Below are 26,301 nucleotides of genomic sequence, written 5' to 3'. Positions count from 1 at the left end.
GTTGGACCCAAGATTTGAAGTAGTTTGCGCCTGAATGCTCCATGTTAAATTGGCCTCTCCGTGAAGATGACAAAACCTACTGCTTGCAACACAGTGTGATGAAGAAAGAAGGCGCAGTCCAACTTCAACATGTTCAAGTTCTCTAGCTCAAGCATATAATTTCCATGTACTTTTTTGATGAGACAGAGAATTAGTGAATTCCACAGAACACAGGCTACCACTGTTAGCACAACTCAGACACACGCCTATGGCGATCGAATGCATCTGTGTTGTATGCGACTCAAGGATATTAGTATGCTACTTGATAAGTGCTTTAGCCTGTTTCAGTCACAAAACACATATCCATGTGAAACTCGTTTTCAATCAATTTAAATATAGCAGAAAAATCTTGCTACTGGTTAACTCATACAGAAAATTCTTAATTGAATACGACAATCTTCTATCTAGAATCTTTAAGAAAAATGTCACCGAATCAAGTACTAACACATGTGAAAAACATGTTTTTAATGCTTTGGAAGGTGCTTTAGCATATAATGGTGAATCGTTTTTATAATCATACTTTAGAAAAAAAAAAAAAAAAAAGAGTGATAGTTGAAATAAGAGATCCCCAAGTGAGAAAAGAGACACCACACCACAAAGCAATAAAGAAATCGCTTATAGTTCTGTGGTCTTTGGTGTATCTCACAAAGACAGCCTCTTATTAATAAAATAATAAGCTTATATTAAAATTAGTATTTGTGTGAGCAAGTTATATTAAGGCATAACTCACAAAAAGCACCATTCTGGGTCAGACAGTGGTAAGTTTCCAAAGCATTAAAAACCCATTTTTCACATGTGTTAGTACTTCAGTGAAGTTTAAAAAAAAGATTTTAGACAGATGATTTTTGTCTTCATTTAAGAATTTCTTGTATGAGTTAACCAGTAGCAAGATTTTTCTGCTATAATATTTAAATTGATTGAAAATGAGTTTCACATGAATGTGTATTGTGATAATTATACCCAGGTTCACATGGACATTCTGGGTTGCTCTTGTATTTGTTTAGCCTATTTCATGACCATCACTTCAATGTAGAAAGGTGATGGTGGCTTGATTGCTGGTCAGAATTGAGTTCTTCCTCATAGAAAAAAGGGTGGCTAATATAAAGCTGTGCCTCTAATTTGCATTTCAGATAGCGACTTGAAGAATTTGTTGCTCAACATTGTCAAATGCTGCTGGCAAGTCGAGCAGTCCAAGGGTACTGATACCAGTGTGCACTGGACTGACAACCGAGGCAGGGAATATGAAAAGGCACTGTTTACTGACCGTTTGTATTTGAAAAGATGTTTTAGGTTCTACCTCAAGATGGCAGCAGTTTCCATCACATAATGCCAGCGCCACATTAAATCTTATCTTTCTTGATCGTTCTACTTTAAAGTATCCTTTACTATATATTTCCTTTATTCTCACGGCACTGTACTATGGTAGAGATAAAGTGTGCAGTTCTGGGGTTTTACACTGTTTAACCTATCAGCTTTGCCAACTTCCCACCGTCTGAAAATGTAAGTGGTACACAATGCTTTCTCAACAGGGGAGGCAGAAGACTAGAGAGCCAAATTCCAATTTTCCAGTAAGGGTCTGAGTTGTAAGGCACAAACTTTGACCTTTGTGATGTCACTGGAAGTGACATCACTGGAAGTGGTAGGGCCGCAAGGGCCATTGCTGGAAATTATGCTTAGTATGTTGCACTGATAAAGCTGTTAAAACTTTAGAAAGGTTGTAGGTATAGATTTATAGGGCACAAAGTTTCTACACCACCAACTAGATTGAACAGGTCTCTCTCTCTCTCTCTCTCTATATATATATATATATATATATATATGTGTGTATATATATATATATATATATATATATATATATATATACATGTGTATATATATATATATATATAACATTTTATTTTCTCTCCCTCTCTCCATGTTTCAGTCTCTATAGTGTTAGAACTTCGGTCTCTAGTTGGCAGAGGTATGCACCCTGTCCAAGTAGGGACCACAGACCTTGTCAGGGTAAGTCACAACACAATCTAAATTATCCTGTGCTCACCCTCCTGTAGGTTGGCACAGAGCAGGCAGGCTTAACTTAGAAAGCAATGTGTAAAGTATTTTTGCAATTACTCAGCCCAACCCTCTTCAACATCTACATGGTTCTGCTCTCTAACATCGCCCAATCTCACCAGCTCAACATCATCTCATACGCCGACGACACTCAACTGATCCTCTCCCTCACCAAGGACACCGCCAAGACCAACCTCCACGAAGGAATGAAGGCCATCGGCGAATGGATGAAGAACAGCTGCCTCAAACTGAATTCCGACAAGACTGGGGTCCTCATCTTTGGTTCCACCCCCTCCGTATTGGATGACTCCTGGTGGCCTGCCACACTCAGATCCGCTTAGACTCCCACCGACCATGCACGCAACCTAGGATTCATCCTGGACTCCACTATCCATGTCCCAGCAAGTCAACGCCATCTTCTCCTCCTGCTTCAACACCCTCCGCGTGCTCCGAAAGATCTTCAAATGGATCCCCACGGAAACCAGGAGAAAAGTCACCCAATCAATCAATCAAGGATTTGGAGAAAAGTCACCCAATCAATCAATCAAGGATTTATAGTGCACACTACTCACCCGTAGGGTCTCAATGCGCTGGGTGGGGGAGAGAGAGCTACTGGTCGAAGAGCCATGTCTTGAGGCATTTCCTGAATGATAGGAGGTCTTGGGTCTGGCAGAGGTGGGGCGGGTGGGGGTGTGGAAGGTGAGTCTGTCGTTGAGGTAGGCAGGACCTGTGTTGTGGAGGGCTTTGTTTGCGTAGATGAGGACTTTGAAGGTGATCCTGTTTGATACTGGTAGCCAGTGTAGGTCTCTGAGGTGGGGTGCGATGTGGTGGCGGCGTGGGACATCTAGAATGAGGCGGGCGTACGCGTTCTGGATTCTTTGCAGCTTTGTTTGAAGTTTGTTTGTTATTCCTGCATATAGGGCGTTTCCGTAGTCCAATCGGCTGCTGACCAGGGCATGGGTGACAGTTTTCCTGGTTTCGACGGGAATCCACTTGAAGATTTTGCAGAGCAGGCAAGAGTGTTGTAGCAGGAAGAGGAGATGGCATTGACCTGCTGAGTCGTGCTGAGTGTGCAATCCAAGATGAAGCCCAGGTTGCGTGCTTGGGTGGTGGGTGAGGGTGCGGATCCTAGGGAGGTGGGCCACCAGGAGTCATTCCAAGTTGAGAGGTTGGTGCCAAAGAGGAGTATTTCTGTCTTGTCTGTGTTTAACTTGAGGTAGCCTGATTCGATCCAGCTGGCGATGGCGTGGAGTCTGGTGTGGAGGTTGTTATTTGCAGTTGTAGGGTCTTTCGTGAGGGAGAGGATGAGCTGAGTGTCGTCTGCGTAAGAGACTATGTTGATGTGGTAGGTTTGTGCGATGTTGGCGAGGGGGGCCATGTAAACGTTGAAGAGTGTGGGGCTGAGCGAAGATCCTTGGGGGACGCCACAGGTGATTCCGGAGGCTTCTGACAGGAACGGTGGGAGGTGGACTCTCTGGGTTCTGCCCGTGAGAAATGACGAGATCCAATCCAGTGCCTTGTAGTGGATTCCAGCGTTGTGGAGGCGTGTGCGGAGAGTGTGATGACATACCGTGTCGAAAGCTGCAGAGAGGTCCAGGAGGATGAGTGCTGCTGTTTCTCCTTCGTCAAGCATGGTCCTGATGTCGTCTGTGGCAGCAATGAGTGCGGGCTCGGTGCTGTGGTTTTTGCGGAATCCGGATTAAGAGGTGCCAAGTACCTTGCTGTCTTCCAAGAACCGGGATAGTTGACGGTTCACGATTTGTTCGATGACCTTGGCTGGGAAGGGGAGGAGGGAGATAGGCCGGTAGTTCTTGGGGTCGTCAGGGTCTTCCTTTGGTTTCTTCAGCAGGGCATTGATTTCTGCGTGCTTCCATCTCTCTGGGAAGGTGGCTGACTGGAAGGAACTGTTGATGGTGTTGCAGAGATGGAGAGCGATGATGGTGTTAGCTTTGTTGAAGAAATGGTGTGGGCAGGGTTCTAATGGTGATCCGGAGTGGATGGAGGCCATGGTGTTGGCGGTGTCTTCTATGTTGACGGGGGTCCAGGTGTGGAGGAAGTGGGTGTTGCTTGGAGTGTTGGGTTTGTAGGTGTTTGTAGTTAGCTGGTGGGTCTTGGGGTTGAAACTGTTGTGGATTTCTTCTATCTTTCGACCGAAGTGGGTTGCGAGTGAGTTGCAGAACTTCTGTGATGGCGGGGGTTCGTTGGAGCAGGTCCTGGGGGTGGAGAGCTCTTTGATGATGCCGAAGAGCTCTTTGCTGTTGTGAGCTTTGGTGTCAATGCGTTTTTTTAAGTGGGTCCTTTTGGTGGTGTGGATCAGTTGGTGATGTTTGTGTAGGGCATCCTTGAAGGCGATGTGGTTGGAGTTGGTAGGGTCAATGTGCCAGGTTTTTTCCATTCTGCGACATAGCCGTTTGGATTCCTGTAGGTCTGGGGTGAACCAGCTGGCCTTGATTCTGTGCGGGGTGTTTGGGGGGCTTTTGAACGGTGCAAGGGTGTTTGTGCAGTCTTCTATCCAGTGATGTAGGTTGGTGGCGGCTGTGTTGGGGTCTGGGATTCCAGGGGGTGGGGCCCTGGCAAGGGTGGAGATCAGTTGAACCGTTGATGTTTTGCTCCAGTTGCATCGAGGGGGTTGTGTGCGGTGGTGGTGAGTGACTGGTTTCTGGTAGGAGAAGTGGATGCATCGGTGGTCTGTCCAGCTGAGTTCGGTGGTGTGGCTGAAGGAGACGTGGTTGCTGGCTGAGAAGATGGGATCGAGTGTGTGGCCTGCGGAGTGGGTGGGCAGGTGAAGTGACGAGTTGCTTGGGGCCGAGGTTGGCGAGGTTGTCGATTAGGTTGGTGGTGTTGATATCGTTGTTATTTTCTAGGTGGAAGTTCAGGTCGCAGAGGAGGATATAGTCAGTTGAGGCGAGGGCTTGGGAGCTGATGGTGTCGGCATTGTTGTCGCAGAACTGTGGTCTAGGGCCGGGGGGTCTGTAGACCAGTGTTCCTCTGAGTGTGTTGTTGGCGTTGATGTGGATTTTGAAGTGGAGGTGCTCGGCTAATTTGATGGTGTTGTCGGAGTTGGTGGAGACTCTTACAAGCCCTTGTAAGCAGCAAACTGGACTACGGCTATGCCCTCTATGCAGGAACCATGACCAAGCTCCAGAAAAGGCTGCAACGCATCCAGAACGCCGCTGCACACCTCCTCCTGGACATCCACTGCCACATCACAGCCCACCTGAGAGACCTGCACTGGCTCCCCCTCAACAAGAGAATCCCCTTCAAACTCCTCACCCACGCTCACAAGACACTGCACAACACCGGACCAGAATAACTCAACAGACGGCTCTCCTTCTACACCCCGATAGCTCTGCTCTGCCGACCTCGCCCTTGTAACCGTCCCACGCATCCGCAGAACTACTGGCGGCAGATCATTCTCGCACCTTGCCGCCAAGACGTGGAACACTTTTCCCACCCACCTGCATCAGACCAAGGACCTCCTTACCTTCAGGAGACGTCGCAAGACTTGGCTGTTTGAGCAGTAGCAGGACCCCCGTGCCTTGAGACCCTCACAGTTGAGTAGTGCGCTCTACAAATTAACTGGTTGATTGATAACTCATACAGTAAAACAGTGAAAACACCTAAAAACTACTCTACAGCAGTTAAGAAAAAATAGATAATATTTATCTGAATAAAACGAAACCAAAACAACAAAAATCCAATATACACGAGTCAAGATAACACCTTTTAGATGTTTAAGTAACTCTTAATCCATAAAAATCAATGGATGTATCTCTTTAGCACAAAGTATCTGTGATGCTGGAAAAATAAAGACGCTGTGGGCCGCAGAGGAGGTGAGGCTTTGGAAAGAAAACTGATGTGTCTGTTTTTCAGGCACGGCAGAGGTGATCTATTGATTCTTTCCTCACAGGAAAGGTGATGCATCGACTTCTGGGCACGCAGCCTTGATTTCTTACTGCGGGTCGGGGTTTGATGACAAATTGACGCCCGGGGACAATGTTTGGAAAATCCAAATGCAATGTGATGATGAAACAGGCGCTATGTCGGTTTTTCAGCCGCAAGACATTCTGCAGGCATTGTGTCAATTTATCCGAAGCAGTGTATTTTCTCTCTTAGGTGAAGTCTTTGATTGTCCTGAGACTTCTTAATCGGAGGCAAGCTGACAAGTCCCTAGAGATAATTTAAGTGGGGATAGCAAAGTCCTTCCAGCAGAGTTGGGGAGTAGCAGGAAGCAGGCAACAGGCAGGAGAGCAGTCCTCCCAGAAAAGTGGTCCAGATGATTCCTTTAGGCAGCACTGCAGTCTTTCTGACAGAGTCCATTTGTAGGTACAGCAGTGTCTGATTTTAGGGGGTGCCTTTGAAGTGGAGGAGATGCCAGAGAGTGGTTTGAAGTGCATCAGTTCCCCTTTCAACCCAGTTCTGCGTGCTAGGAGATCTGTGGGGGGCTAATAGTCCTTTGTGTAGGGTCAGGCCACTAGCCTTTGATGGGTAAGGGAGAGCTCCTCCACCCTTCCTGCCTGGGCAGTCCATCGGTATGCAGATGAATGCAAATGCAACATGTCCTGTGTTTATGGCTGTCTGGCTGGAATGCACAATGGGAGCTGTCAACAAGTGCAGGAAAATGCCTACTTTCTAAAAGTGGAATTTCTGAAATAGTAATGTTAAATCCAGCTTCACCATTAAGCAGGATTTCTCACTACAATTCCAACCATACCAAACACGACAATGCCACTCCTTTCAGATGAGAAATTACCACTTCAAAGTATATAAGGGAAGTTCCAGTGCCTGCCTATGAGAGGAGTAGGCTTCACTATAGTGAAAAACAACTTTGGGAGTTTTCACTACCAGTACAGGAATGTAAAGCTTGACAAGTACATGTGCTGCTTTTTACTTATATAGCACCCTGCCCTATGGGCTCCCCAGGGCCTACCTGAGGGGTGGTTTATATGCAGTAAAAGTGGAGTTTAGGATTTGGCAAGTAGTTTTAAATGCCAAGTCGAAGTGGCAGTGAAACTGCACACACAGGCCTTGCAATGGCAGGCTTGAGACATGGTTAAGGGGCTACGTATGTGGGTGGCACAATCAGTGCTGCAGGACCACTAGTAGCATTTAATTTACAGGTCCTGGGTACACGTAGAGCACTTTACTAGGGACGTACAAGTATATTAAATATGCTCATTGGGTATGAGCCAATGTCACCATGTTTTAGGAGGAGAGCACATGCACCTTAGCACTGGTTAGCAGTGGTAAAGTGCCCAGAGTCCTAAAGCAAAAAGAAAAACAAGGTCAGAAAAAGAGGAGGAAGGTGAAAAGTTTTGGTGACCCTTCAGAGAGGGTCATTTTGCAACATATTCCATATGCAATATGTTGTCAAAACTATCTTACTCCACTGAAATGAAACCTGTGATCTGTGATAGAGCACAGATATGCAGCAGAAGGTCAACCAAGTGAGATGTCTCATTGGGTTTGGAGGCCATGACCTGCAGGTGTCACATTTTAAGGTATGTGCTTAACTCAGCACTATTTACTGATGACATTCTCAGTCTGATATAACTCACAGGATCTCAAAGCTTGGCTATATTTAAAGGGGTTTAAGCCCTAGGGGTCCTTAATATAGTCCTCCCAGGCATATTGTGCTATTAATACTGCCACCCTTTACATGAATACAGTAAAGTATTGAGTGTAGCATTACAATCAGTCGCATACTACACCAATCAGTAGTTTCATTTGCCTGGATAGTGCAGCATACCTTAGTGGAACAATTCCAGTTTAAAGACCCATGTAGTATTAAGTGCGAGGTACTGCTAGGGTTACCGTATAAGGCCATATCATGAGGGCCATTTACGTCCAGTCCTGGACTTACCTTTGAAAGATCATTGTTTTCATGCGTGGCAGTCCAACATGATCAACTGAGCTAACCCAAGAGTATATTTCCCACAATACCAAAATGTGGGAAATGAAAGCCAAGGACTGTAAAAGAGCTACCTTTGTGATGTGGAGTTGTATTATAGCTCTAGTGTGGGAAAACTGGGCTGATTGCAGAAGCCCCCTAACATTTTGCCCCCATTTATCACTTATACTGGTGTTTTTCCAACTGATGGTTCCTTGGGCATTGCTAAACAGTTCTAGGGCCTGTGCTCTGATTACAATGGATATGCAAATTAGGCTAATTATAATTGGCTTTATCAACCTACTTATAAGTTCCTAGTATATGGTAGGGCCTGTAGGTTTAGGGATCCCACCATAGGTAGTACACCTGTAGGTGCACTGCGGTGGTGACCAGTGTCATTTTAAAGGCAGGCCTGCCTTGCTGACTGCTTTTTAGGTTAATGTTAACCCCAAATTCGACTTTTGAATTAAAAGTACTTCCAAAGTCCTGAGCTACCTTGTTTTTTTACATATATGTCACCCTTAAGGTGTGCCATATGTGCTTCAAGATGTTTTTTAAGCCCCGGTGAGGGAAAAAAAGCTACATTTGTTTTTCCCAGTGTAGTGAATAGGCTCCATAGACTAACATGGAGAGGTTTTATTTTTGAATAATAGTCTTATTTTACATAGGAAAGAGCTAAATATGGGAACTTTAGTATCAAATTAAGAGTTACATATATTAAATCCAACAACTTGTTACTGTTGAATTTAATATAACTTGTACCTAGAAAGAGTTTTAGAACTCTTGTTAAAAGTTACCAGTTTCAGCCCTGCAGTGCCGTTCTCTAATTGGTCAGCCTCTGGCAGCCTGAGCCAGGCTGCCTTGATGAGGTGTGGCCTGGACTGAAACAAAGTAAGCATCTGTTGGAAGGAGATCTGCCTCAGCAGATGGTACAGCAGGATGGGGGTAGATCAGTCAAACTAAACTTCAAAGTAGGAAAGGACATTTTGGATAGCGACTGTACCTCCTCCATTTTCTGCAAACCCGGACAGACAAGTGTCCGTGGATTAGATTAAGGAAGGGGATGTGTTAAGGGTAATTTAGCCACATCAGTGGGTGGGCTCAGCCACACCTCAACTCTAAGACTGAATTTTTGCCGTCTCGGATTTTTTGAGGAATGTTGTTCCCTGGGATTGTTTTTTGCCACACTTCCCGGGAAGTGGTCACTCAAGTGGTGTGTGGAGAAGTGTGGCTCAATGGTTAGAGCGGCAGACCCTGAAGCAGAGATCTGGCTCAAGACCAGGGTTCAAGTCCCGCTTCGGCAGGTCTTGGGCTCAATTCCCCTTGACCAGATAATTCTCGCCTCGGTGCCTAATCTAATTCATGGGTCCCACTCTGCAACTCTGGGCAATAGCTTGCTTAATCTCCACAACGGCCCCAACAGCGCTTGGATGCCTGGCTTCACCCTGGGGGTGCTCAGGAGTGGGCGCCTCACAGGGAAAAGCCAGGAGGGGTTCCATAGCGGTATGAGTACAGCGCCTTGAGACCCTAACGGGTGAGTAGTGCGCTATACAAGTGCTAATTTACAAGAGGGTGGTGGCCTGCATGTGATTGTACAGAGCCTCCCCCCCTACCTGCTTTCCACCCCAGGAGCAAGGATAAAATTGGCAAAGCTGAACTCCAACTCAGATCCCTACAGGAACAAGATAAGAGGAAGAAGTACTCCCCTGCTGGACCCCTGGCCTGCATCTGGACACTGCTCTCAGAAGGACTGCACCATCTACACACTTGGGCTTCACCAAGAAAATGACTTTGCTTGTCTTCTACTACTTCAAAAAGGGACTCCCTGTATGCCGCAGGTAGAAAACAGCTGACCAGAGTCCCCTGCAACAAGTCCTGAAGAAACTGACCAGCTAATCAGTGGTCAGTTTTTAATTTGAACCAGGTGCATTTTGGGAGTTGGAGTCCTAACCCCCAAGGAACAACTCAGAACCTTCATAGACCTTGTGGAAGAAGATCCAGAAGTATGGAGAAGTTTGGAGCAACTTTGGAAAAAAGCTCCATAAGTGGACCGTCGTGAGTCAAGCCGGCTTACGCTCACCACGACCCGGCCTGACATGCAGGTTCGTCCCGCTGAAAAGCTCAGGATCTCCAGACTTCCAGGATTTAACCAGGGGCTCGTGGAAAGGCAATCCGATGACCTTGAATCTAAATCGGCTTGTTGTGGAGAGTCATCTGATGTCAGAGAAAAAAAGCTCCCAAAAAGTTTCTAAGTCCAAACATAAAAAGTTGTCAAAGGCTTCTTGCGCAGTGGATCAGAGGAGGGCCCCAGGGATGTCGGCTTCAATTTCAGCTTAGTCCCAGATGAAGATTTCCATCTTGAAAAATAGTCTAAGTCCAAACGTAGAATCCTTGACTGAGGCTTCCTGGCACCTTTATCTGAAGAGGGCTCCAGGGAGGTCGGATTTGACTTGTAACTTCGTCTCAGTCCAGAAAATCTTCAACACAAAGGCTAAGCACGAAGGTAAAACTTTACCCAAGGCCTCCTGCTCACTGTAACCGAGCAGGGCTCCAGCATGGTCAGCCTCAAATTGTGACTTTACCCCGGTCGACTGCGACCAGATTGGCACTTTTAATTTCTCTGCGCTAGATAACATTTATTCTTTAAAAATTCATATCCCCAGTTCCCTTTATTGGTTCTTTGTCTTTTTAGTTTAATTTTAAAGTTAAAAATACAATCTATTTTTATAAATCGGTGTTGGAGTTTTTGTTTGTTTTCTGTTTTACATATTTACTGTTATGATTTTTAAATGCTTTACACACTTGTCTCCTAAGTTAAGCCAAACTGCTGGTTGCCAAGCTACCAAGGGTTGAGCTGGGATTCATTTATTGAGGCCCTGGCTGGACCTAGTAGGGGTTTATGGCCTATTGCAGAGTAGGTACATACCTGCCCTTTCCAATAATCCACTTTTTAACATTTTTGTCTTTGTTCAAGATGCATGTGAAGAGCACAGAAAAAAAAAACTTGTAAACTTACTGGAAAAATATTCTGCTAATTTTCTACATGAAAAAAATAATCAGGTGGATGGGGATGGAGATATGTCTTTCAAAAGAAAGGCAGTATTGGTCAGAGAACTGTGAGAGGATGTATCATCTATAGGTATCTGGTACTTTATTCGATTGGTTCATCCAAAGTGTGAGTCAGGATTATAGTTCATAGAGGGCATTAGTTATTTTCTTACCACTAATGTAAAGTACTTTACTTTTAGGTGGTAATGTCAGTGAAAGGGGCCGTCTGCCTAAATTCTCTCTAGTGCAATTTAAGAATCCAGAAATGCAGTCTAGAAAATTTAGAGTTCCAGTCAGTATTGCCAGCAACTGTTTTATTTTTTATATGAACTATTACACAAATAGATGTCTGATGATTTCTTGTTCTTCAGTAATGTAATATATCAGATACTGTTCGCTGCCTTAGTTTCTGGAGCACCATGAGAGTGAGACTTGCTGTATAGGTTGGAAATAAATATATTTACTGTTTTTGTATATTGCTTATTGCTTTTTGATGGGTGCATTGTAAGTTTTTGTTCTTTTTTCCTACTGACCCAGACAAGTTAACATGTTTCTGTTATTTAGACGGGTTCTGCCTCCCATGAACTTTGTCAAGGGGGACAAGGTACCATTCGCACCTCTTTCCCCACCTCTCCCTTCTAAAAAAATAGGCATCTCTGGAGGTGGTGAGCTACCTGTCGTGAACTTAAATGTTGGGGCATCATCTGAGTTTGCAATATGCACGTCAGGTGATAAAATGTTAAGTGAGATCAGTCACCTACAGTTTTACCTTTTTTCCTTTTGACTTTTACAGTTTGAAAATTTCTTCAGGTCGACTCTAACTCGAGGCCAAATGGAATTTGCACAGAACGTAAGCGATGACGGAGCTCTTGAAGGTTTGTTAACCTTTGTGTGTATTTTGAGGTGAACATGATTCTGTTCCTCAGAATATGAAATGTACAGTACCATTATGGCATGGAACTTATTATAGTGATAAGTTGCATGCTGCCTGCTTTAGTAAAAACGTTTGTGAAAACAATGATGTTAAACAAATGTTTTGGAAAAGCTTCTAGGAGCTCGTTCAGACCTGCGATGCCCCCTCATGCAAGCAAGCTTCTGGGTTTTTATGGAGAGTTGTTCATTTGAGGAAAGTTTTGAGCCAGCATGCAGATGCTGTGAATTCAAGCCACATGTGAGGGAGATATCTAGAACAAACCAACTTCACCATTGAATTTCATTCTTAACAGCTATTAAAAATAGTTGTTTAATTATTTCTCTAGGTAGTCTGCTTCCTGAGATACAGGATAAATATGTAATAGTGCATCCCAGTGTTTTCCTATGGAACAGCTATACTTGCCACAATGAGGGCAGTTTCACAGTAAGGACATGTTTAACTTTAAATCTTTACGTGTCCTACTTTAGTTACCATGTGCCCTGCTGTATTTAAAACAAAGTTTTGGGCCTGTCAGAAGGGGTTATTGTGGCAGGCCCAATTAGGTCTGCTGTCCACTTGAGACATTTAAATTTCAGGCCCTGGGTACACCTTGTTGCCATATACTAGTGACTTATAGGTAAGATAAATATGCCAATCAGGACTATAGCAATTTGACCATGTTAAAAGGAGAAGCTCAAGCACTTTAGAACTGCTTACCAGGGGTAAAGTGCACAAAATTGTATAGTCAGCAAAACTAGAGCTCAGCAAAAAGGCAAAAATGCAAACAAATCAGGGAAAAGCCTTTTTTCTGTGCTTTTTAGTGGTCTCCCTCGTATGCTAGCTACAGCAGTAAACATGCTGTATTTCTTTAAAAAGGTTTCCTGCCTTTATTCAACTGATGTCTGGCACTACCTTTTCATCAGTATTGCATGCTTGTGAGAAACAGTGTCCTGTCTACAAGGGTCTTTATAGAGGTCAGTACTGTTTACCAGTAGTATAACTTAAACAATCGGTTTCCTAATTTTCATACCCATGCCATATGTGCTGGAAGCATGGGATTGGAGAGGTGGTGAAGCACTCCCAAAATCAACATGCTGGAGTTCAGAAGTCAAATGAGCATTACATTTAGTTTTTATCTCGTTTCCTTTGCCGTGCAATAAAGAACAGAGGTCAAATGCTGCACTCTGTCTAGTTCTAAAGAGAGGATTTATGTTACTGTCTTGCTGGGTGCTGGAAGTGTGAAAAGGCTGTAGGATTTTGTTTATTTTCTAGCACATAAAATGCCCGTAAATTAACTATACAAATACTTCAGAATATATCAGAATTAGGAAATCGCAAATGAATCACATGTTTTATAATTCTGAAGTGTGGTGAACACAATGGTTGTCATACAGTCAAAACAAATCAATACAACAGGTGAATCCGGTTTCCACACATTGTTTGTGCACTGTATAGTTTTATCAGTAAAACTGTATGTCAGTACAAATGTAATGGTCATTTGAATGGAAAATGTGTTGTCTGTAATGGCAGTGCCCTATCCCACCATACTATACTATAATATTAGCCGCAGTGTGCTCCAAAACGTACCAGCAGCTACATACGACATCCTTACCACTCTCCTGCTGAATACATTGATGACACTTGTTATTAGTGTAGCACAAGGATTTTTCACAATCCCTATGACTTTAGTGATGTAACATTTATGGCAGCACCCCACTCTGAAAATTATTCCAGCACCACTGGTGCATGCCAATTGAGAAATGTCATTTCATGCATGAGCCCTTGCTGGTACACAGCTTTTCAACTATCCTGTTTCTACACAGGTCTTGAAGGAAGCAGCATACTGTAATTCAAAAAGCATTTGCTCAAATAATGTCTAGCACTTCTCAGCTTTTACTTCAGTACTGAGTCTTAACACACAAGTGCTGAAAAAGAGTATACAGCATCATTGAAGCATATATACTGTGTTATTTGTAATTCATGTCTCCGCAAAACTTAACAGCTTTTAATAGGATCAGCTGAAAACAATGCAGGTACACTTTCAGGGGACTTTTCACAAGTAACTAAAACTACACAGTGATATAAATCAAGAGCAATAAAGAAAGTATATGCATGGACATTACAATCTACTGTTATAAGAACCACCCAATAGTCTTCTTTTATCAGAAACACTTACAGTGCAAGTTTTGACAAAGCGACAGGTGGGTATTGGGCTCTTTGTCAGAGAGTTTTTATAGCACTTGCTACCTTAGCGGAGCCTGCTAGTAAGCATTCCTAATTTCCTCATGTTTACAGGTGAGAGACCTAAGAACTTAGGAGATTGTGATGCCTAATATTCTGTTTCATTTAAATTCCATAACTGGTTACTCCATTTGCACAGTTGACTCACTAAAGATAGCGATAGCAAATAGAGAAGGCTTACCCCAGTGGGTGGTAGACAGACGGAGACTCAGATACAGCATAGCAAGTATTGTCAGCACTATCTGTTTTAGAGAGTGGGGGCATATTTTAGAGGGAGATATGGAATGAAACCCTCAGAAGAACTCTGACTCCCAGTCCATATCATAAACATCCTTTACTCCACCTACACCCACCTTACATCCACCTGTTCCCTGACTTCCAACCTTCTGGCATCAATGCAGCCTTCGTCTGCACCACATACCATACTTTTGTGGCCCTAGGGAAAATGTCTGGGAGTACACATGGTGTAGCAAGTGGCAAAGCCAGTAGATCCCAAAGGGGAGGCTTATTGGCTTTGCCAATACTTGTTTTCCTTCTGATTCTGTTTCCATTGAGGCCTATCCTTACAGAAACACGGCCAGATAAACTTTCTATAGCATGTGCGTGTCTTGCTCATAATTAGATTGTTCTGTTTTCAGAATTTAATTTTTGTGGATTTCAGTGGAGGTTTCTCAGTGTTTTCCAAGCTTTTGAAATCCATACTTATCAGTGTTTATTCAGCTGCCTAAACCCCAAAATAGGCAAAAATGTGTTTTTAAAGTGTTTATAAAACGTTGTTTTTTTGTTTTGCAGTAATTGTTATAAATCACATGGTAGACTTTTCATCCTTGGTGTGGTCTCCCTTAACTTGTTGCCTCTGTTCCCCAGGTTGTTGATGTGTGCTGGACTCTGATTTTGCTGCTTTTGTTACTCTGGGCACTTTACCACTGCTAACCAGTGCTAAAGTGCATGTGCTCCTTTACAGAATATGTATGTAATTGGCTTATCCATGATTGGCATATTTGATTTATTAGTACGTCCCTAGTACAGTGCACTAGAGGTGCCCAGGGCCTGTAAATCAAAGCTACTAGTGGGCCTGCAGCACTGGTTGTGCCACCCACATAAGTAGCTCTGTAATCATGTCTCAGACCTGCCACTGCAGGGTCTGTGTGTGCTGTTTTAACTATAAATTCGACTTGGCTAGTGTACCCACTTGCCAGGCCTAAACCTTCCCTTTTCTTACATTTAAAACACCCATAAGGTAGTCCTTAGGTAGCACAAAGGGCAGGGTGCAGTGTATGGTTAAGGTAGGACATATAGTAATGTGTTTTATATGTCCTGCCGGCGAAATATTTCTAAATTTGTTTTTCACTGTTGCAAGGCCTGTCCCTCTAATAGGTTAACACGGGGGCTACCTTTAAATCTGATTAAAGTGTAGATTCCCTTTGGGAGCGGATGGACATGTGGAGTTTGGGGTCTCTGAGCTCACAATTTAAAAATACATCTTTTAGTAAAGTTGATTTTAAGATTGTGTGTTTGAAAATTCCACTTTTAGAAAGTGAGCATTTTCTTGCTTATACCATTTCTGTGACTCTGCCTGTTTGTGGATTCCCTGTCTGGGTCAGTTTGACAGTTGGGCTGGTTGCACCGCACACTAGACAGTAACACAAAGGGAGCTGGGGTGTAGCCTGCATATGCAAGAACAAGTGATGGACGGAATGCTGAACAATGTCAAACATTCACCCCCAGTACAGAGATCTGGGCCTAAATCCATCGTTCTTTTGCCACCCATGCCACCCAGTTTGGACCCAGCTATATGCAAACCAGTCTTGACCCTGCTTCCCATGGGAACAGTCCAGCCCGAACTGCCAAGCCAGGTCCTCCCTGGACTGGAAACAAGCATCCTAGGACCGGTTTCAGGGTATCACCCTTCATCAGCCAGGCTAGCTTGATTCCAGTGGCATGGGGGCATGTGTATCCTGCATATCCTGATGAGCCATCTGTGCTAGGAGGGAGGGGAAGAGTGTCACTCACACCTGAAAGGGCTGTGCCTGCCCTCACACAGTGCAGTCCCCAACCCCCTAGTGAGTGTCTGGGGCCTGGCCTGGGCAAGGCAGGATTTCACATTCAAAGAGACTTTACTTTGAAGTAGGCCTACTTCAAAGGAGAAATTGGGTATAAGAAGGGCACCCAAAACCACAGACTTTAGAACACTTCTGGAAACAAGAGGAACCTCTGCCTGGAGAAGAGCTGAGAAGAAGAGCTGCCCTGCTTGTGACTGTGCTTTGTGGAGCTATCCTGCAGTTGCTGCTTCTGCCAGAGTAAGAGGGCAAAGACTGGACTTTGTGTGCCTTCCATCTTGTAAACAAATCTCCAAGGGCTTGATTCAGAGCTTGCCTCCTGTTGTTTGAAGTCTCAGGGACAGCAAAGACTTCTCCCTGTCAGCACCTGGAGTCTCTGCAGAGACTCCTGCTCTTACAAGTGGTGCCCTATCCAGTCCCTGGGCTCTTGAAAGGAAAGCTGGTGAAAATCCAAGGAAATCGACCTCGGCCGACTTCTGACCGTCGTTGCTGCTGAATCCGGTGACGTCACCTGCAACCGGCTCCGTGATCTTTGCTGGAACGCGACGACCTTTGCAGACCCGACATCGCTGCAGCCTCGCCAAAGTCTTTGACTCTGTGGAAGTCGCCGCATCACGTCGTGACCGACGCCGCTCGAAGTGCACAGATTCAACATTTTGCACAGACGCCGCGATCCCCGATTTCACTCATCAGCTCGTTTTCATTTCTTCACCAAGGTACTATACCTGGGGGTCTACGCGACTCCATGTCCGGCATCGCTGGTGTCAGATTGTTGGAAACGACTCCGTTACAATGCCGTGTTAACACCTCATCGAAGCATTTTGTGTTTCTATGCGCTATTTTTTAGTTTAATTTTTAAAAATTCATGACTTGTGTATGTCGGCTTTTTGTTGTTTTGGTCTTGTTTTGTTTAGATAAATATTTCCTATTTTTCTAAACTGGTGTTGTCATTTTGTAGTGTTTTCATTAAGTTACTGTGTGTGTGGGTACAAATATGTTACACCTAGCACTCTGAAGTTAAGCCTACTGCTCTGCCAAGCTACCAAGGCGATAAGCAGGCGATAAGCAGGGGTTAGCTGAGGGTGATTCTCTTTTACCCTGACTAGAGTGAGGGTCCTTGCTTGAACAGGGCGTAACCTGACTGTCAACCAAAGACCCCATTTCTAACATTGGTGATCAGCGGTTGGGATTTTAACTTGTAATTGACATACAATTAAGTGTACACTACTGTTTGAGTTCAGACCACTACGTGACCACATACTACTTGTCTTGTGATTTTGCTTTTTCCTCTTTGGGACTATTTTTGTTCTACTTCTATTTTTGCTGATCCCTTGATTGACTTTTTTTGGAAACTTCATTTGGGAACTTGTTTTCTGCCTTGGAACTTTGCACTTTTGTTTAACTCTTCATCATGTCTCAGTCTGGAGATGCATCAGCTGGAAGCTGCTTTTGACATAGAGAAATTGCCACACCGTGGCTCAGTTGAAGCAGTTCAGCAAAGATTTGGCCTGTCCCATTAAGAGCTCTTCCAAGACGGAGGAGCTGCAAAAGGCACTGAGGGCCTGGGTGACACCCAAAGAGGTTGAGGGGCACACAGAGGAGGAGCAGTGTGAGGTGGAGAGGGTGCAAGTCACTCACAATGATGTAGTGGGTGGGCCTGTTATGTCCAGGGAGAGAGTCTCCAGGGCAGGTAGCAGTGTGTCCTCCAAGGGTCTGACACCTGAAGAGTTACAGGACAGACAGGCAGAGAGGGAATACCAATTGGAGCTGAAAAAGTTCAGTCTAAAGATGGAGATGGAAAGGGAGTTGGAGCAGAGAAGGTTGGCCATTGAGGAAAGGAAGCTGCAGCTGGCTCATGGGCTTAGCTTAAAGGAGTTAGACACAAGGAGGCAGTCTAGCAGAGATGGTGGCAGCAATTCTACAGTGCATCCTGAGAGGAGGGTGCACATTCCTAAATACATGGTGAAGGATTACAAGAGGGAGGATGACATACACTTGTGGTTCAAGGGGTATGAGTCTGCTCTCCACATGAACCTGGTCCCTGAAACTCATTGGGGGGCAGCTCTGTGGAAGCACTTTGAGGTGGAAGGGAGGGATACACTGACAGCCGTAGGGGATGCTCAGAATCTCACCCACACTATCATGAAGGATGCCCTACTCACAAGGTATGGTCTCACCCCTGTGCAGTATAAGGACAAGTTTAGGTCCTCTAAGAAGTAGGAATCCCAAACATGGTTGGAATGTGTTGATTCTTATTGCAGGTCACTGGATGGTTGGGTGAAGGGCAGTAAGGTAACTACGTATGAAGGGCGTTACAATCTGATTGATTAGGAGCACTTGTACAGTTTTCTTTTTTTCAGAGCTGCACCAGCACCTGATTGACAAGAAGCTTGTGCAGGAAGCGGACCGCTGGGAGAGCTCCAGGGTCCAAAAGAGGTATGGGGAGACCACGCCAAGGGTGGGCAGGGTCCCTCTCAGAAGAAGGGGGGTTTCAGGGTAAACAGGTGGAGTTCTCAACTGATTCCCAGGGTAAGGATTCCCAACTCCCCAGTGAGAAGAAGCCATGGTTCTCCAAAGGGAAGCCAGTGGCAGGTGATCCCCCATGTAAGTGCTATGCATGTGACCAGGTGGGTCATGTGACGGGGGACCCCAAATGCCCCAAAAGTACACCTGCATACACTAGTGCGCCGTCCCAGGGTTTGGCCAGTGTAGCGCTTGGGGAGGAGTTTGTTTCAGGTGGGTGGGAACCAACTGAGATGACCCTTGTCTCACTATGGGGCAGTGAGATGGTCCAGAGAACCCTAGTGCCTGAAAACACTAAAAAGTACAGGCAGTGAGTGACCATTAATGAACAGAGGGTGGAGGCTCTGAGAGACACATGAGCCAGTGTGACTACAGTGAGAAGTCAGCTGGTGTCTGAAGAGCAGATAGATCCCCGGGTACTTCACCAAGTAGTTGCTTGGGGTAGGGCAAGACCTTTGACAGGCTTGTCACCCACTTTCACTGGCCCCAAATGCGAAAGCACTCTGATACCTTTTGTAGGTCATGCCAAACTTGTCAGGAAAGTCGCAAGAGTGGGGGGAAATGTAAGACGCGCCTCCAACCTTTTCCAGTATTTAGTACCCCCTTTGAAAGGGTTGGTATTGACATTGTGGAGCCTCTGGATGCCAAGACAGCCATGTGCAGCAGGTTCATTCTGGTCTTGGTGGACCATGCCACTCGGTACCCAGAAGCCATTCCTCTAAGGACCGTCACATCCCCTGTGGTGGGCCGTGCCTTGATGAGAGTTTTTACCCGTATGGGGTTCCCCAAGGAAGTGGTATCTGATAGGGGTACCATCTTCATATCTACGTATATGAAGTCTTTGTGGAAGGTGTGTGGGGTAACCTACAAGTTCACCACCCCTTACCACCCCCAAGGTAATGGTCTGGTTGAGAGATTCAACCGCACCTTGAAAGGCCTGACCCAGGGCCTGCCAGAGGCCTTGAGGCAGAAGTGGGACGTCCTCTTGCCATGCCTTCTGTTCGCTTACAGGGAGGTGCCTCAAAAGGGACTTGTCTTTAGCCCCTTTGAGCTCATCTATGGCCACCCTGTGAGGGGACCTTTGAGTCTGGTGAAGGAAGCTTTGGAGAAAGCTCCTAGTAAAACACCCCAGGATGTATTTAGCTACATGATGCTTTAAGATACCAGTCTGCCCGCTTCAAGAGTCTCGCTCAGGAGAACCTGGAAGCAAGCCAGGAGGATATGAAACGGTGGTACGACCAGAATGCCACTCGGGTCGAGTTTCAACCTGGTCAGAAAGTGTGTGTGGTGGCGCCAGTGGAGCCTAGGGCGCTCAAGGATAAGTGGACTGGGCCATTTGAAGTGGTGGAGCGCAAGAGCGAAGTCACCTACCTGGTGGACTTGCGGTCTCTAAGGAACCCTTTAAGGGTCCTGCATGTCATCCGCCTAAAGCCACACTTTGAGCGGACTGAGCTGTCAATGCTCCTTGCAACAGATGATGGGGTGGAGGAGGAGAGCGAGCCTCTTCCTGACCTCCTGTCTGCAGGGGAAAAAGATGGGTCAGTGGAGGGAGTGATCCTCTCCCCCTCCCTGACAGAGGAGCAGCAAGGTGACTGTCGCCACGTGCTGGGACAGTTTTCCTCGTTGTTTTCCCTGATCCAAGGAGTCACACACTTGTGTACACATGATGTGGACACTGGGGACAGTACACCTATTAAACAGAAGGTTTACAGGGTGACCGACAGGGTCAGGGCATGCATTAAGGATGAGGTATCTAAAATGCTTACCCTAGGGGTTATTGAGCACTCCAGCAGTCCTTGGGCCAGCCAGTGGTATTGGTCCTGAAGGCTGCTGCACCTGGTGCCTCTCCAGAACTGAGGTTCTGTGTGGACTTCCAGGGACTCAATGCAGTCAGCAAGACTGACGCACTCCCCATCCCCTGAGCTGATGAGCTCATTGATCGGTTGGGTGCTGCCAAGTACCTCAGTACGTTTGATTTAACATCTGGGTACTGGCAGATTGCCTTAACTGAGGGGGCCAAGGAGATGTCCGCATTTTCTACCTCAAATGGACGCTTTCAATTTAAAGTGATGCCATTTGGGATGAAGAATGCCCCTGCCACCTTTGGGAGGTTGGTAAACCAGGTGTTGGCTGGGCTAGATGAGTTCAGTGCCGCCTACCTGGATGACATTGCTGTGTTTAGTTCCACATGGGAGGAACACCTGCAACACCTCTTGAGAGTGTTAGAGGCCCTGCAGAAGGCAGGCCTCACTATTAAGGCGAGCAAGTGCTAAATAGGGCAGGGTTCTGTGGTGTACTTAGGACACCAGATGAGTAGTGGCCAGGTGGCACCCCTATACAGCCTAAGATTGACACAATTCTGGCTTGGGGGCCTCCCAAGACCCAGACTGAAGTGAAAGCCTTTTTAGATCTCACAGGATATTACAGGAGGTTTGTTTAGGGATATGGTACCATTGTTTCCTCCTTAACTGAGTTGACTTCGAAGAAGCAACCCAGTAAAGTGATCTGGACAGAGGCTTGCCAGAGCGCTTTTGATGCCCTGAAGGCTGCCATGTGCACAGCACCTGTGCTGAAAGCACCTGACTACTTCAAGGAGTTTGTTGTGCAAACAGACGCCTAAGAGCATGGTATTGGAGCAGTACTCTCACAGCTTAATGAAGAGGGCCTAGATCAACCTGTAGCCTTCATTAGCAGGAGGTTACTACCCAGGGAACGTAGGTGGAGTGCTATAGAATGTGAAGCGTTTGCTGTGGTCTGGGCACTGAGGAGGCTAAGACCCTACTTGTTTGGGACTCACTTCCAAGTTCAGACCGACCATAGGCCCCTTAGATGGTTAATGCAGTTGAGGGGTGAGAATCCAAAACTGTTGAGGTGGTCCATTTCCCTACAGAGGATGGACTTTACGGTGGAACACCGTCCTGGTACAGAACACGCCAGTGATGATGGTCTGTCCAGGTTCTTCCGCCTTAGTGATGAGAACTCCCATGAGGTTGGGTAGTTGCTCCCCACTTTCAGCTGGGGGGGACACGTGTTAGACTTTTCATCCTTGGTGTGGTCTCCCTTAAATTTTTTGCCTCTGTTCCCCAGGTTGTTGATGTGTGCTGGACTCTGATTTTGCTGACAACCTACCAATCCGCCACCTTTTCCGGGGCGGATTCACCGCGAACAAAAACACGGCGGAAACAGGACTTCGAAGGGAAAACGCTCACCTCAACACACCCCACGAGGAATCCGGACGCCATGGAACCCGAACTCCAGATCCTGCCCGCCCTTATCTTCTTGCTCCTCTACCAGGAGCACGAACGCCGGCGGCGAAGACCACGGTGAGTACTGCACCTATGACACAGTGGAGGGGGGAGGGAAAAAACAGGGACACCAACACGCAACACCCCCACCCCCACCCTCACCCTCACCCACGACAACACACACACTAATACAGCATGATACATAACAGTTACACCCCCCAACCCCCGGGAAGAATGCAATGACAAAAGGAAATGAGTGTAACCATTGTAATATTTTAAAATCCAATACGCAAAAATATGTATATACACTATTAACAAAATATACACCAAGAATAGTAGTCCAGGTAGTGCACCATTGAAGTCCGTGGAACACGGGGGCCACACGGTATGGGCGAGGCCCACACTCAATCCCCGAAATGACGGAGAGAACACTGCAGGGGCAGCAGATAGCAATAAAACAGGCACCTCAGGGGGAAGGGAAAGGGGGGACACCTCAGCCGGTTGAGTGCACAACGCCAAATCCACAAGGGGGCCACATGCCCACTGTTCCAACCTGGGGAGTGCAAAGCCACAGTCTCTCAAGTCTCTACAGTGGGTGGTTTGCCCACCGTTCCATCCTGTGGAGTGCAAAGCCACAGTCTCTCAAGTCTCTCCAGTGGTTGGGTTGCCCACTGTTCCATCCTGGGGAGTGCAAAGCCACAGTCTCTCAAGTCTCTACAGTGGGTGGGTTGCCCACTGTTCCATCCTGGGGAGTGCAAAGCCACAGTCTCTCAAGTAGATAACAGTCTCCACTGGTTCTGGAGGGGGCTTTGTGCCCTGAGTGCTTCATTCTGCCAAGGACAGAGGTAGTGGATGTGATACTCCACTGGTTCTGGAGGGGGTTTTGTGCCCTGAGTGCTTCATCCTGCCAAGGACAGAGGTAGTGGATGTTTTTCTCCACTGGTTCTGGAGGGGGCTTTGTGCCCAGAGTGCTTCATCCTGCTCGTGACGGACTCAGTAGCGTCAGTGCCCTTGGCGCTCATGGGCCAGTGGCGCTTGTTGCAGCGGTGCCATTGGCAGCAGTGCTTGTGTCGGCGGTGCCCTGTTCAGTGGTGCTTGTGTCAGCGGTGCTCTGTTCAGCTGTGCTTGTGTCAGCGGTGCCCTGTTTAGCGGTGCTTGTGCTTGTGGCGGAGGGGTCCATTGCAGTGACTCAGCTGCTGGCGGTCCTGTCTGGCCCAGCAGGGCTGGTGCTGGCGGTCCTGTCTGGCCCAGCGGGGCTGGTGCTGGCGGTCCTGTCTGGCCCAGCGGGGCTGGTGGACCTTCATGGCCCAGCGGGGCTGGTGCTGGCGGTCCTGTCTGGCCCAGCGGGGCTGGTTCTGGCGATCCTGTCCTGGGCAGCTGGGCTGGTGCTGGCGGTGGCCTCCTGGGCAGCAGGGCTGGTGCTGGCGGTGGCCTCCTGGGCAGGTGGGTCGGTGCTGCCGGTGGCCTCTGGGCAGCTGGGCTGGTGCTGGCTGTGGCCTCCTGGGCAGCTGAGCTGGTGCTGGCGGTGGCCTCCTGGGCAGCGGGGATGATGGCGTTGGCCTCCTGGGCAGCGGGGATGATGGCGGTGGCCTCCTCGGCAGCGGGGATGATGGCGGTCCTCTCCGCCGTGCTGCTCTTCCCAGACCTGCTGACTTTCTTGTGGCCCTTACCCACCTTGGAAGGTGTCCCAGCTGACTCCACACTCCCACCTGTACCCCTGGAAGCGGCTTTGGTGGCTGGAGTTTTCCCCCTCTCCTGCTGGGCACTGGCCAACTTTTGATGCTTGACAGGTGGGGGACTGTCCGTGCTGTGGCTCAGTGCCGCACTGGCTGCCCTGGTGGCCGGTGCACTCCATATTCCGGTGACTACAGGCACCACTGGTCCCGGAGATGTTGTGGCTGAGGTGCTAGGATGGGACCTGGAGAGTCGGGCCCTAGGAGACGGACGGGGTGGGGGAGATGAGGGAAAGAGGTCCAGGTTGGACAGGAAACGTTTCTTGGGAACACTGGGACGGGTAGCTGGAGGGGGTTTGGGAGTGGAGGAAGAGGTTGTGGTTGTAGGAGGTGTTCGTTTGGTGACTTTGGGTGAAGGTGCATGCGCTGGAGGCTGTCGTGAGGTGGATGGCTGTTGGGTGGGTGTGTGCCTGCGTTTGTGTATCTTGGGAGGTGGCGTCACAGACACACTGGGAGAGGACACAGGGGACGTGTGAATGGCATTGGGGGTGGTGACCGCACGTGAGCGGGGTGTGGTGGTGTGTGTGCTGGTGATGGAAGTAGTGGCTGTAGATGTAGTGCATGCAGGTGTGAGTGGAGACGAGACTGGGAGGGAGGAGGGAGATGAGGAGGAGGGGGACACAGTGGAGGCAGTGGATGTTGATGTGTCTGTATGTGTGTGATGCTTGCATGAGTGCCTGTGGGATGTTTGGTGCTTATGTTTGCCTGAGCTTCCCTTGTGTGTTGAAGTGTGTGCATGCTGGTCTAAAGGTGTGCTTGGGGTAGGCTGAGGTAGAGGGGATTAGGTCTGGGTGGAGGAAGTTGGAGGGGGGAGGCTAGAGACAGGGACAATGGCTACCATCAGTGCTGAGGCCAGAGTCTGAAAAGCTCGCTGAAGGGCCGTCTGACCAGAATGAATGCCCTCCAGGAATGCATTTGTTTGTTGCAACTGCATTTCTACACCCTGGATGGCATTCAAAATGGTAGACTGCCCAACAGTGAGGGACCTGAGGAGGTCAATGGCTTCCTCACTGAGGCAGTAGGGGTGACTGGGGCAGGGCGTGAGGTGCCTGGGGTGGGGGTGATGCCCACCCTCCTGGGTGAGTGAGCATGGGGCAAAGGCTGAGGGGCTGCTGGGAGGAGCTGCCATCAGAGGACGAGTCCGTGTCACTGGTGTCAGCTCCTGTCCCCGCCGTGGAGCTCCCCTCGCCCTCCGTCCCATGGTGAACTCCGAGTCCGTTGTCTCGCCCTCTAGGGCCATGTGGGATGCAGCTCCCTCCTGCTCCAGTGCCACTGCTCCTCCGTCTGATGATGCTAATGCACACAAGAACAGGGAGACCACAAAAAGGGGGGGACGTCAGAATAAAGACATGTTGAGTTCATGCATTACTGCTACTGTTGGCGGACACGACAGACACAGAAGCCCCCTGCACTACGCCTCGCACTTGGGCTCCACTGTTCAATTCATGGGACATGGCCTACAAGGCTATGGCCGACATCTGCACACAGATGACACAGGAGCCTGACTAGGTGTACTTGGCACTGTACACAGGTCGGGTGTCACAGGGTCTGCCTGAACAAGGGGACCTAACTAGCACTCTCGCCCTGGCCTAGGGAAAGCCACAGCCCACCTCCCCCACCCAGACACCTCTACTGCGTGCAAAATCAGCAGAATGAGAGTGTACTCACTTCCTTGTGGCCGCTGTGATGCCCTCAAGCGCCCATCCAACTCCGGGTACGCCACTGTCAGGATCCTGAACATCAGGGGGTCATGGTGCGACGGGCACCCCTCCCAGGTTGGGAGGCCATCCCCAGCTGGGCCTCCGCCGTCTTCTTGCTCCAGCGGCAAATGTCCTCCCATCTCTTACGGCAGTGGGTGCTCTGTCTGTGGTAGACCCCCAGGGTCCGGACGTCCTTGGCGATGGCACGCCAAATATCCTTTTTTCTGGTGGGCGCTGACCTACATGATTTGTACAGGGGGAAAAGAAAAGTTATTACCAACTGCACCGTCACAGTCATTGGCCCTCATCCCTACCCTTGCCATGTGGCACATGCACTCACCGTCGTTTCATGCACACCTCATTCTCCCCCCCCCCCCATCTTTCATCCACCCCACTGCACACAGGCTTAGCCCATGCAGCATGCTCCCAGTGTACTTACCTATTTGTCTGGAGGACCGTAGAGTAGCGTGTACTGGGGGAGGACCCCATCCACAAGTTTCTCCAACTCCTCCGATGTGAAGGCAGGGGCCCTTTCCCCAGACTCACGAGCCATTGCCTCTTCCAGACCGAGGTAACCGCAGCACTTGCAGTGTAGGTCCTCTCCTGTCGAAGACCGAGTGATTGAACAAATAGAAAATGGCGGTCACGTCCACGGCGGTGCGTACCGTCACTGCCGGCATACATCGTCATTGGCTCCTGGGACCCATAGGGTCCAATGTTAACCAATGCAGAATTGCGCAGCGGTTTTCGACAGCCTACCGTGACGGTGTACAACGCCAGCATGGTTACCTCACATCCCATTGTCCCACTTTACAGGTCAGGCAGCCGCCCTCTCAGGGTCCCACATGGCTTAATTT

At 47.8% G+C, this 26,301-nt stretch overlaps 1 protein-coding gene across 7 annotated transcripts in view; it reads left to right on the top strand.

Moving 5' to 3' along the window:
- The window catches only part of LOC138300179 (uncharacterized), a 395,471-nt gene that overhangs the window by 20,582 nt on the left and 348,588 nt on the right, over window positions 1-26,301 (top strand). For all 7 annotated transcript variants that reach the window (XM_069239151.1, XM_069239155.1, XM_069239156.1 and 4 more), the window contains one exon: window positions 11,823-11,904. In XM_069239151.1, the coding sequence (XP_069095252.1) occupies window positions 11,862-11,904 (43 nt within the window). In that variant the 5' untranslated portion in view covers window positions 11,823-11,861. The remainder of the gene's footprint in view (window positions 1-11,822; window positions 11,905-26,301) is intronic.

The sequence above is a fragment of the Pleurodeles waltl genome, chromosome 6, assembly GCF_031143425.1.
Source record: "Pleurodeles waltl isolate 20211129_DDA chromosome 6, aPleWal1.hap1.20221129, whole genome shotgun sequence".
Lineage (NCBI taxonomy): Eukaryota > Metazoa > Chordata > Amphibia > Caudata > Salamandridae > Pleurodeles > Pleurodeles waltl.
The sequence above is the reverse complement of the archived record's forward strand: the minus strand, read 5'-3'. Positions and strand labels throughout refer to the sequence as shown.